The sequence below is a fragment of the Haliotis asinina genome, chromosome 8 (genome assembly GCF_037392515.1).
Source record: "Haliotis asinina isolate JCU_RB_2024 chromosome 8, JCU_Hal_asi_v2, whole genome shotgun sequence".
NCBI lineage: Eukaryota > Metazoa > Mollusca > Gastropoda > Lepetellida > Haliotidae > Haliotis > Haliotis asinina.
This window is the reverse complement of record NC_090287.1, coordinates 47,135,762-47,148,469: the sequence shown is the minus strand read 5'-3', so window position 1 is coordinate 47,148,469 and position 12,708 is coordinate 47,135,762. Positions and strand designations below refer to the sequence as shown.

General features: G+C 39.5%; 1 protein-coding gene across 2 annotated transcripts in view; it reads right to left on the bottom strand.

The window, feature by feature from the left end:
- LOC137294105 (leucine-rich repeat protein 1-like) overlaps positions 1-12,708 on the bottom strand; it is a 57,572-nt gene that overhangs the window by 27,551 nt on the left and 17,313 nt on the right. For both annotated transcript variants that reach the window (XM_067825060.1, XM_067825059.1), the window contains exon 2: positions 2,665-2,871. In XM_067825060.1, the coding sequence (XP_067681161.1) occupies positions 2,665-2,847 (183 nt within the window). In that variant the 5' untranslated portion in view covers positions 2,848-2,871. The remainder of the gene's footprint in view (positions 1-2,664; positions 2,872-12,708) is intronic.

Sequence of the window (12,708 nt, the reverse complement as noted above, 5' to 3'; positions counted from 1 at the left end):
AGGACATGATGCATTCTTTTCAAGTTTTGTGGAGCTGAAGTTAAGAGCTTTATATCCTCTCATAAAAGCATTTCATTTCTGTGGCAAACACATGGAAAATCATTTTAAATAATTGTTCTGTCCATAAAATGTCATAAATATTTCAGATGAAAAGTACATTTCCTCAAAACAAAATGTGCTTATATACTGCAATAGCACAATAACAATGGTTACTCAGTTCTCAGTTAATGCTCCATTTCTGGGAATGCACAGGGCCACATGGACTGGTAAGCAGACGCCATGTGGGACTACACCAGACTAAGTTGCTGCTTTACTGAAACCAGTGATAAATCCCCAATATGAAGATCATTAGTTCACATCTCTATACATTGTTACGAGTGTGTATTTTCTGTATATTTTTGTTATTAATTCAGTAATAATTATTATTGGGTCACAACATTTAGTGTTTTGAATAATAATTATGATCGGTCACATTTCGTTTTAATAGATGGTCAACACTTTTTGGATTCTGGTTTTCCGGAAAATATCTGCTCCTAGTTTTCTAAGTGTCTACTTCCAGGAGACTTATTCGAGGGCATTCTACAGTGTTGACGATTGTTGTATGTGCCCGAACTTTCAGAAAATGACTTAGTACATATAAAAAGGCTGGTTGCCGTGTTGACGGTGACACTCATTCATATTTCCTGGAGTTACAATGCTTGATCATCAAAATCCATCAATGCCTGACCTACATTATCCGCTGTCAGACCGATCGCTGTGTTTACATTCTGCATAGTTGATTCTCTCTCACACCAAGACTTCGGTGAGTTTGCTACTAAATATATTTTGTGACCCATTGCCTTAGATTTTGTGTTAATTGTACTGAATTTGTAATCAGCATTGTGAAATTGACTTGTGACCTTTGTATACCTTGCTCTCGTTGCATAATAATACATAATTTGAACGTTTATGACTTGTCTTTGTTCTGTTTTGCTAGTTCACAAGGGGATTTCTTACATTGTTTGTCACAGTAAATTCTTAACCATAACAACATGTACATTTAATAAAACATATTTATCATGTTCATTATGTGCTATAGTCAGTTTTACCTTCAACATTAAGTAAAACTGATGTTCACTAACCTGTTTATATGAAATTACAATGCGGGATATATACTAGGCACAAAAATTAAGGGAACCTCTAAGTGGATTTTATAGTAGAAACAATGCTACATAAGAATTGTAAGCTGACTGCATTCAAAGTTTCAAACCCAAAATGGAAATCGTTTACATGTGACCCCACAGTCATCAACATGTTACCTTTACATGATACAAGTGAAGTGATTGCAACTGGTGAAAGTGATTTCACCTGAAAATCAGTTGGGGGTCTGGGGCCTGAAACAATGTATCTAAGAAGTTACAGTGAAATTCTGTAATTTGATAGCCAAAGAGAGACGGATGTGGGTACTTGACATTGATAAGCGGAACCTCAACATATTTTCTCCCTGGATTTCAATGAATCTCAAGATCGATTGCATTTAAATCTGCAGAAAATTCCCTGCAAGTCTGTCATGCACCACATACGCATTCTTGGCTATAAAACTGACAGTAAGAGTGTCCCACTATCTTTGGTCAAAATGTTCAGCTAAATGAAATAATCAAAGATAGGTCTCGGTGACGAAACAACCAAGCAGTTGATAATGTTTTCTCATGAATAAACACAAACAATTTTGGAATACTTGCTTGCAATGACAGGATTTGTCACAAGGCTGGTACTTACATACATACACACACAAACACACATATGTATATATATATACACTCACATATGTATATGTATGTATGTACCAGTATATATTATATTTGTGTGTGTGTCGCTCTCTCTCTCACACACACACACACACACACACACACACGTGTATATATATACACACACACACATGTATGTATGTACCAGTATATATTATATTTGTGTGTGTGTGTGGACGCCCGCCTTCCCGCCCGCACGCACGCCCGCCCGCCCGCCCGCCCGCCCGCACGCACGCACGCACGCACGCACGCACGCACGCACGCACGCACGCACGCACGCACGCACGCACGCACGCACGCACGCGCACAGAGGTACCTGTTCCTATTTCTTGTGCATTATCTCATTAAGGCTGTCAGCCTGAGCCGCATATATGGAGCAAAAATTAATCAGCTCCTGACAGCTCCTGACATGGAGCAGGTACTAGTAATTGGTAGTTTCTCACAGAGAGAAGCATACACTCATCAGTAGAAAGCACCTCTTATTCATTAAGTTTCCTAGTAAAATGGCAAAAAGGCAAGACAAGTGAAAAGAATTCCAATTAGATTCATATGTTCCATCTGTCATGGTCAAGCTTTGACATCTCCCATAATTTTGAGGATAAAACTAAAACAACAACAACCCCCTGAACATGCTGAAGGTGAAGTTTGATTGTCATTCTGTTAGGGTTAAGCTTTGTTGAGTACAATGGGTGATTAACCCTCTCCTTGTTGAAGTTGACCATTCACTCCCTTGGAAAATGACACTTCTCATGAGATCCTTTTGAAACCAATTAAACTTCACTTTAAGCATGTATGCTTGTAAACTTTTTAAAATGTTATTGAACTTTTGCAATATCTACAAAAGAAACCATGTCTTTCACATTTGAGCAATACTTACTACATACTTTACACCATTCCTGTCTTTGGCAGTACACACCATAAGGAGCAACTGACTGCTACCTGGAGTGGCTGATGGTTTACGTCCAAGGGATATCTGGGCGTGACTCCCTCTTCTGGCTTTACGGACATTGTGAGAGGGTAGCAGTCTGTTAACAACATCCACCTCACAAGACAGTCTCATGTTGACCACTCAGGCAGACACATACTGCAAAACACAAATCAGTAATGGCATTAAGTGAAATTATCTGTTCATGTTCAGTGGCAATCACCTGGGAAGGTGATCCATCAATGCTTTTTCCTGATGACTAAACGTTTTGACCTTTAAGGCACACATCTCTGAATATGTCAGAAGAAAATTTAGACACTGGATATTCAGTCAGTATATTAAAACACATATTCTATATGATGAGAAACTCATCCTCTGTCACAGTGTGTGCATTTGTATGTAAAAGTGGAAGTGAAGACCATGATAACAACGGCAATTTCCTGATTAACCCCTTTGAAAGGCAACTGGACAAATAGGTTGTGACCATCCTTAAATATCTTCTTTTTCTCCTAAATTCATTATAAATCCTGTCAGTGGTGTCTTATCATAATTAGTTGTGCCGATAATATATTTCCTCCTACTAGAAATTCTGCCAATGAGCTAGACAATAAACTAGCTTCCAACAATCAGACATCAGTTTAGTTGCAGTTGTGGAAGGTGGGTGAAACTATCAGTGAGGCTATAGAAGCAGTGCTCATTGATATAACTAACAATGCTAACAACTGTTTGATAATACCAGCAATATATATATATATATTGGTTCTGATTATCCCATTTTCAACTCTGACAAACAGTGTCATTTAAGAGTTAAAATGACTTCATCTCTGGTGTTTAAGAAGTATCTCTTGACAATACTGCCAGTGTCATTACATGTACACCATTTCCTGGTAAAAACACGTCCAGTTTATGCCACTTCCTGTTCTGATCAGGACTCTTTCAGTTTGTGATACAATCAATTCAAGTCAAACTTTCAACCTTCCTGTTGCATTAAACTGTATACACCATGCAGCAAATATGATGATACGCTTAACCTAAATTCCAAAGCCGAGACTTTCTAGTAAATATCCACTGATTTCAGTGTATGTGCAAGACATGTTTAGATAATACTGTCTATGTTTCAAGGATCTTGTGGTGGTTTTTCCGAAATAAATTCTGGAAAAAAAACTGACATGTTGAGCTCCTGCAGTGAAACTACATAATAGCAATGACTGAATGTCCAATACCATGAGTGCTTCATCTATTGCCAGCGGCAAAGCTGACCTTGAAGATACCTGTAGATGTTTGTGTTAATGGTTCATAGTTAATGGTTAATGGTTCTCTAATCCATGGAGAAAAATAACCATCAACAAACTTCCACTTAGGGAAAGTTATAAGCAGTGTTTTCACATCTGCTAATTAAAAGGATCTCATTACAATGGAAAGAAGAAGTCTTCCTGTGTTCAACTGTGCTGAAGCAGTGAGTTAAGGGCGCACCCTTTGCCTTCAATTGAACCATGACACTTATTATTGAAGTCCTCTGCCATAAGTATAGTTACACTGATATTTCCCATTCTTTTCTTCTTCAGAACTTATCTCATTCACAAGCATAGGTAGATGAAGAAGGTATCCAACATTGCAATACTGCTTTCCATGCATAAGAGAAGAGGCAGGTCTTTAATAAAGTCCATACAGATTCCATGTCTCAAAATGAAAACTAGCTACTGTAAAGTCTGTACAGCTTGGACTGACAAGAAAGAATGCGGCACTCTGGTAGTTTGAGTGATATATGAGAGATATGAGAATCATCAATCAGCTTTGAGTGCCCTCACAATACTATTTGAGATAGACCAACATAACTGACATACATTGCAAACTGTTATTAAAACATGGTGAATTAATCCAGATAAGGGGTTCCCCATTTTGATGTTATCTTCTTGAATGGGCCCGGATGTGGTTTTTGAGTTGTGCTCCGGAAACAAAGCCCATCCCTCCATTTTGAGACTAAGTCCGAAACCTTTCCATGGAAACCGAGAGAATAATAAATCACAAAATCCTGTAAATAGCAAAAGGAACGACTTTGGGGTCTGCCACACATATCTGCCAAGTTTTGCTGAAAGCTATTGAAAAGTTTTTGAGATGTGCTCCGGAAACAAAACAAAACCTCTCACTTTTGAGACAAAGTCCAAAACGTTTCCATGAAAACCAAGAAAATGATAAATCGCAAACACCTGTACAAAGCAAAAGGCACCACTTTAGGTTATTACTGATATATCTACCAAGTTTAGCAGAAAAATAATAAACGTTTTTTGAGTTCTGCTCCAGAAACAAAGCACACCCCACCATTAGACTAACACCAAAATGTTCCATGGAAAAACACAAAACAATAAAAATGCACAAACTCTGTAAATAGCAAAAGGCACAACTATAGGTTGAGATTATTGTATTTATCCAGTTTGGTCTAAAAATATTAAACGGTTTCCGAGTAATGCTCCGGAAACAAAATGATTACGGACAGACAGACAGACAAGGCATCAACCATATCCCCCCACATTACATTACAAATGCTCTTCCACCAGTAGTAGACATGATGTTTTATAACATAACAAGTTTATGTTATAACTTTTACATGTTTACCTCTAATTGTTTTGTCAGTGGTTGGATCATCACTGCTGGTGGTGGTGTAGTCTTGTTTCATTTTATATAACCATACAGGAACAGATATACCCATGATGCAAAGAATCCATGGTCAGTTATTGATCAGTTTATGATGCCTAGATAACCCCCACTTTTCACCAGCAGCTACTTTTTCAGATTCTTAGGTTTTTCGTCGTTACTGTATCAATCACAAACCACAGGTGTCAACGTCAAACCCCTTGTTTCATTGGACATTTATGTTTAAACTGACAATGCTTTACCGTAATGATTGCAGCAGTGATGTGAGCTAAGAACACACTGTATCATGGATACAACAAACCGAGGGTCTTCATGGTCTGACCAATAAACAGATCCATGTTGAGATCTCCCCACAAATAAAGTGGACATGGCGGTGGAATGGGAAGCAGAGACGACGCCATAATGGTGTAGAATTGGCTTATACGGTAGTCAATCTAATGTTTCTCATCATTTCATCACCGAATCAGGCTTCATAACTCATGTACTGTTTATCAATGTCTCCACTGGACATTTTATAAATTTTATTGGTGGTGATGTTTTCATCCAAGTTTTGTTTCCCCTTCCCACCCACAGTGAGGGACACAAGTCTTTCTCAATTATACCCGACATGGGACACATCTTCAAACTCCTCCTCAGATATCATTTGTTCTAGCATGCCATCAAACTCCACGTTATAAAACATCAATCGGTGTTTAAATCTAACATAAAAAAAATCCAGCATAACCCAAACAGAATGATATGAAAAATGTCACGTTAAACACAACTAGAATTTTAAAGGTTGTCATGGTTTTTAAGTAAACATTATACATTTAATTGGTAACAGTTTGCTTGCTTTTGCTATGCAAGAGAGTGAATGCAAAAGTCTAGTTTTACTCTGCACTAAGAAATATTCCAGCTATAGGGCAGAAGTCTGCAAGTAAGCGAGTCTGGACCAAACAGTCCAGTAATCAACAGCATGATCATTGATTTGCACAACTGGGAACCAATGACCTGTGTCAACCAAGTCAGTGAGTCTGACCACCTGATCCCTTTAGTTACCTCTTACGACAGGCATAGTTGCCTCTTATGGAAAGCATGGGTTGCTGAAGACCTATTCCATCCTGTATCTTCACAGGTAGCTTTTGCTAAGCAGTTTGCTTGCTTTCATAAAGCAGTTTGCTTGTTTTTCACAGCTAGCACACCACATAAGCCATGGTTTGGTCTGTTTTCAGTACGACTTTGGTGTGTTGTTTCTCACACATTCATGATCAGGTTTGGTGGCAAATCACATTGCCTTCTCTTTATTTGCGCTGCAGTCGTCTAGGATAAACGTCAGTTCTCCCTCAAACTTCTCATGAAAGTCTCACAACCAGTCTTGTAAACTTACTCCAGGATCGATTTTATGCCTTGTACATCACCCATGCTCTTTCCTTGTACATTTCATTGACGCTCATATTAGAGCAAAGAATCGTGACATAATACCCTTTTAGGATATATGCCATCCAAAAACAGTCTTCCCACAACCCGTTCGACCATGAGTGCCATGCAGCTCCAAAGGTGGCTCAATATTGAACTTAATAATTAAGAAGGCTTGCACGAATCTTCCATCCTGTACATTGAGTTGAGCAATCATAACCATGCACAAATATAGCTTTAATTTACTGGTGGGTAGAAACTTCTTGGTAATTTGGATCATGATCCCTTTCTGGTGGGCGCTTGATTGCAGATAATATTTGTATCTCATTCCATTGTTGGTGGTCTGCCATGGCTTTGGCTAAAGAGTTGTTTGAGCATGCTCTTGATGGTCACTTCCACTTTGATAATCTCGGGTTTCCAATATTTTTTGTTTACTCTTTGAAACAGTGTGAATTCTTCCACCAGAATGATCATTATACCCTTCATCGATCAAGCAGGTACATTCAGATTGCTATTCCACAATGTATCGCTTTTATTCACGACGATTCTCTGATGATGCAGCATGCGAATGTACAGGATTGGTAATGTTCCTGAATACTGATTGCAAATTTGTCTTCATTTTGAACTCCAATGTAATATTGTCCACCACACCACTTTCTGTAAAAATAATGCTGTCATGATCATTAAACATGAGTTCATATTCCAGTCTATAACCCAGCGCGTGGATTGCAAATTTGGTTCCCAAATGCCTCGGCATAGTCTTATGCCCCTTTGCCATAGTGGCAAGATCAGTTTGTTGAAAATCTTACCCCTCATACAACCAACCAATTCCCTCTACAAATGCCTTGGTATTTTATGTTTTCTCACAGTTCTCCAGAGGTCTGTGTAACTGAAAAACACGCTGCTGTTGTCGATGCTCAGGATCTTGTTCCCGCTTATATTTATTGTTGTTTTTCTTTCATGATGGCTTGACCGAGGTTTGCCACAATTTCTCTTTTATCATCTTCCAAATCCAAACTGATCTGAAATGGCAGGTGAGTCGTCGTTGGGATGATGATGTCACACCCAAATTAGGAAAGCGCCCCAACAGTGTTTGGTTTTCATCAATTATACACTGATTATTGGTGATCATCACTGATTGACAAATGGCTTTGACCACCAAGGGTTTCCTCAATCTTCGGAAAGTGTTTATATTTTTTCCATATGCAGATCCCTCAAATGCAATAATCCTTGCTGTCATCAAAAGCCGTAAGATCATCTCTCCAATCGAAAAGGGGCATACCTTCGTAGTTATGAAAAGTGTTTTTGATGGCGTACAACTGAAAACAGCCACGTATTACAATTATCTTGGTATCATGTTTTCTACTAGGCTGTCTTGGACTGTTTGTACTAAGACGCTTGTGGGAAAAGCCAGTAAAGCCTTACTACTTACAAAACAATTACAACATAATGTTAGAAATATTCCTGTTTGTGTGTCATACATGTGTGTGTGTGTGTGTGTGTGTGTGTGTTTGTGTCTGTCTGTACGTACGTACGTATGTACCTACGTATGTATGTAACCAATACTGGTGTACGGGGCAGAGGTGTGGGGATTCAGGAAAGAAGTGTTGATAAATTACATGACAATATTTGTAGAGTTGTTATAAGGGTAGTTAAACACACATCAACTGATGCTGCATTAGCTGAAAGTGGAAGATGTGGTATGAATGCAGATTACCATCTTAGATGTGTTAACTATTGGTGCAAACTATTAAGAATGTCTAATGATTGTTATCCCAAACAATGTTGTAACTATATACTTAGATTCTGTTGGTAGGATTACTTGGGTTTCTCAAATGCAAAAGTTCTTAAATGAGTGTGGATTTGGTTATGTTTAGCTTTCCCAAGATATCGGAGATGTGCCAATATTTTTATCATTATTTAAGCAGAGGTTAAAGCAAAGCAAAATATCAGTAGCTCTATAATGGAATCATCCAGTCTGTATATTTTAAAAGTATTCTATCATCACTGCCGCTTGATAATCATAATGTTCATGGAGTCGCCTCCACATTCTCATCCAACCATAGGCGAATCTGAGGGTAAATCTTGGTTCATCACTGTAGACAACTCGATTCTAGTCCATCGGAGGTGTTGTCGGGCCCTCCGCAAACGCTGACGTTGAAATGACATTGACGCTGACGTTTGATGGATGACTCTGATGTGCATGTTGCATTATATCCCAGATTACAAGAAGGCCAGCACAGTGGGTACTGTGCCAAGGCCTTATGTGGAAGCTGGACCACTGTTGAAGAGTGCTAACGGTTACAGCCCAGGAAAGCCACATTTCGAGAATTAGTAGCTGATTTTGATTGTGGTGATTTTGGTAATAGTTACGGTCAAGTGATTACAGAATTTGGCTTTCGCGGGGTATGTTGTCAAAACAAACCGGACGGTGCTTATAACTACCGTAGTAAACACAACAAATATCGTGGTCTCATTCTCTTTCTTTATTTAGATTACAGTGTTTGGGGTCATTTGAAAAAATAATCAAATAATAATGAAATAATAATGAAATAATAAAATAAATAGTAATAAATAATCAAATAATTATGATTTGATCAGCTGTGTGCTTATAGCCACTGTAATAGTCACTTCACTGAAATCACTTCATTGCAGATGCAGAAGGTCTCCCACATGGTCTGCATACGTTATCTCATTGAGACTCTGGTTTAATAGCTGCTGCTTCAAAGATGCTATACGTGCATCTATTGCACAATATCTCCTTCGACGTGAAGGTTCTTTGGGCTGATGTGAAAGTCTGAGTATGGTGACCTCTGTGAGGGACTGTTCCCGTTGGAAGAGCTGGATTACTTCGAAAATGTTCGGATGGGACTTTTTCAAAAGTTTCTTGATTTTGTTGTGCCATCCTTCCAAATGATTATTCGTTCGGTGCCCTTGATTTTCAAAGTGATTCCAGATTTCTGGAATGAAAGCCTGGCCTTCAACCCAGCTTGTGGTTACGTAGTCCATGAAGGCAGTGACCTTAGGACTGGCAGGAGATTCCGCAACGGCATCGAGCCACACGTCTTCTATCTTGTCACAGGGCACCAGGGGCAAGGCAGCAGCTCGTCGCACCAACTTCTTGACTTCCCCATCTTCTTTGTAGTCACTAACCAGGCCTTCTTTCTGTACCCTCCTCCATATGCATTGCGTATAGTGAAAGAAGCACCCTCTCACAGAAGCAGCTGGAAATACACCTCTCACTGCATTGTGAGCTGCACGTTCAAAGTCCAGTTGTACAGTATGCGGGGCAAACTGCAAGCCTTGTCTTCCAGCAAGATCACACAGATACTCAAACATCTGAGTGTAGCATTCTGCGCTTCTGTTGGACAGTAAACAGTACACTAGTGGAACCATGTGACAAAACACCTCAGCATGTACACAATATATCTGATCAAACAATTTAGGACATGTATAGAACGTACCATCACAAAATACGGTGCTTGCAGTACACAGATGTTCGATGTTCTTGTCTGTAGTGAAGATCAGAATGTCGGCGTTGACACGATGAAGGAACTGATCGCCCCCTTCCGATTTCGGGTCGACTCTCAGGAAGGCGGGGCAAGGTCTTGTGAGTCTGACGATACAGAATGGTGTTCAATGACTTGAATGATGGGATCTGCTTCAGCATGTCGTCTGAGATGATGTCGTGGTTCTGACGCAGTCTTGAGATCTCCTCGCCGTAAATAGTATGTATGGGAGTCGTCTCTGTCCTTGCTCTCTCCATCAGTCTTGCTTTGAAGGCGTCGACTTGAAACTCAAAGGGAAGTGTGTCGTGGGAGTGTCCAAAAATCTCTATGGCATAGAGTATCTCGCCCTCAGTTGTGAGCCTGGCAGTACATTCTCTCACAACGCAAGACCAGTACCTTTTCCCCTGGCGACTACTTCTGCATCGAAACTTGAAGCCGTCATAGTACAAATGTACACCACCTCTAACACTCTCGATGAATTTGATCTCAACTTGTGCATTTGCCATGATTGTGACACTTAGTGAGCGCAATGTCACTTATATATCTTATTTCTAACAGGATATTCTCAATGTCAATTAAGAACACGTTTGATCTCTAACTCGTTACTTACTTTCAGTAGGATGTTTTCATTTGAAATCACCCATGACTCAATGTCAATTAAGAAAATGTTTGATCTCTAACTCATTACTTACTCCCAACAGGATATTTTCATTTGAAATCACCCATACCGAGACGCTCTTTTACAGGTAACGGTAATCGGATTAGGTGATTAAGGTCCAGAGTAGGTGAAATGCAATCAACCATACATGTGGCTCTCGCGGTATATGTCATTTTTAAAATGTGGCTTTCCCGGGGTGACACTGTGCTAACAATTACCAACACTGTCTTTGTTGCTATAATTCATCAAAGTGTAAAGCCATTGTAATCTGCATTCATTTGTTAGTTTTAGAATACAGCTATAATGTATTTATTACATCACATCTAGTTGTTGTTTGTTGACTCCAGGTAACTTATAGTTTCAACACGGGAATTAGCACATAAGACTTCTCTATTGTGGCTTCTAAAGGGCCATTTCAACAGTTACATGGTGGTTGTCGTTCTCTATCGCCAGTGGGAGATGGTCTCTGAGACTCCTATACCCACAAGAGATACAAGAGATGTTTGGTGCAATCTGTTTGAAGCCCCAGGGTTCTAATTACCTACAGAAATATATACCACAGTCAGATAAACGTCACCCGGAAATCACAAATACTATCTTAATGAGCATGGAGTTCATCATTCCCCTGACCACATTTATTATATATGCAACGTCCCAACTAGTATAGACAATGGGGGTTCTGGCTCACAAAGCAAAATCAGCTGCAAATTTGCACGGAAATCAAGAGGTGCAGCCCGTCTGAGACTCATTACGACTACTTTTCATCTGCAAGTCAGATATACGAGAATCCGAGGGTTAAAGACAACTTCTGTCGTCAAACCTTTTCCGACCAACAGAAAAAACACCTTCTAAGGGCGATACCAGATTCCTCTGCAATTTCTCAAACTCTATTGGCTACTCTTTCGCGCGTTCATAGAAGACGGCAAAATAGTTGATTTCATGTACCTCTACCCACCACACCAATTTCAACCTGCAGCAGGCAAACTACGAATTATACTCGCAGACTGCCCAGAACCCAAGGATAGACACAACCAAAGCACCGACTGTCTCGATGCCATACCAAAACTCCACACCATCTTTGCCACCGTATTCTTTCAACTTGCTGCTGGCTTTTTTGAGGGACATATTGTAAACAATGGCAATGTCCAAACCATGATTCTCACCTGGCAAACAGCAATCTGCATTTTGATTTATTTAAAATTCACTACAAACATGATAGCATGCACGTTGATTGTACTAATTGTTCACGCATTCCACGCTTTGTCCTGCATAATCACGGCACTGATTTCTTTCAGGAAGCATCTGATCTGGTAGTACAGGTGAACCAAGAACACTGGCTCAGTTAGTCTCGAGGAGTTTTGTTCAATGTCATGCCACATCCGGTCGGTGTGTGCCACACGGCAGAACTGAATTGATTCTGACGGAACAGCATAAGGTTGATAAACCAAGCGTGCACCGTTTTCACGTATGTTACCCAAAAAATTTAATCTTCAAATACATTGATGAACTGAGCACTGAAATGGGAACCATCCTTTGCATTATCACAAATTTCTTGTGCTGGAGATCAGAAGCTATGCTTTATATATTGAAGTAAACTACTGAAAAAAGAAACGCACAGGCAGTATTTTTCCATGTAACATTTCGAATTTGAATCACTAGTGTCTATGTAATCAGTATATCTATGGTGAATGCTGTCTGCAAACATTTCTGAGTTTGAATCCATTGTCATTGAGGACAACTCGCCCAAATACACCAAAATCTGTTTTCCTCAATAAATGCAAT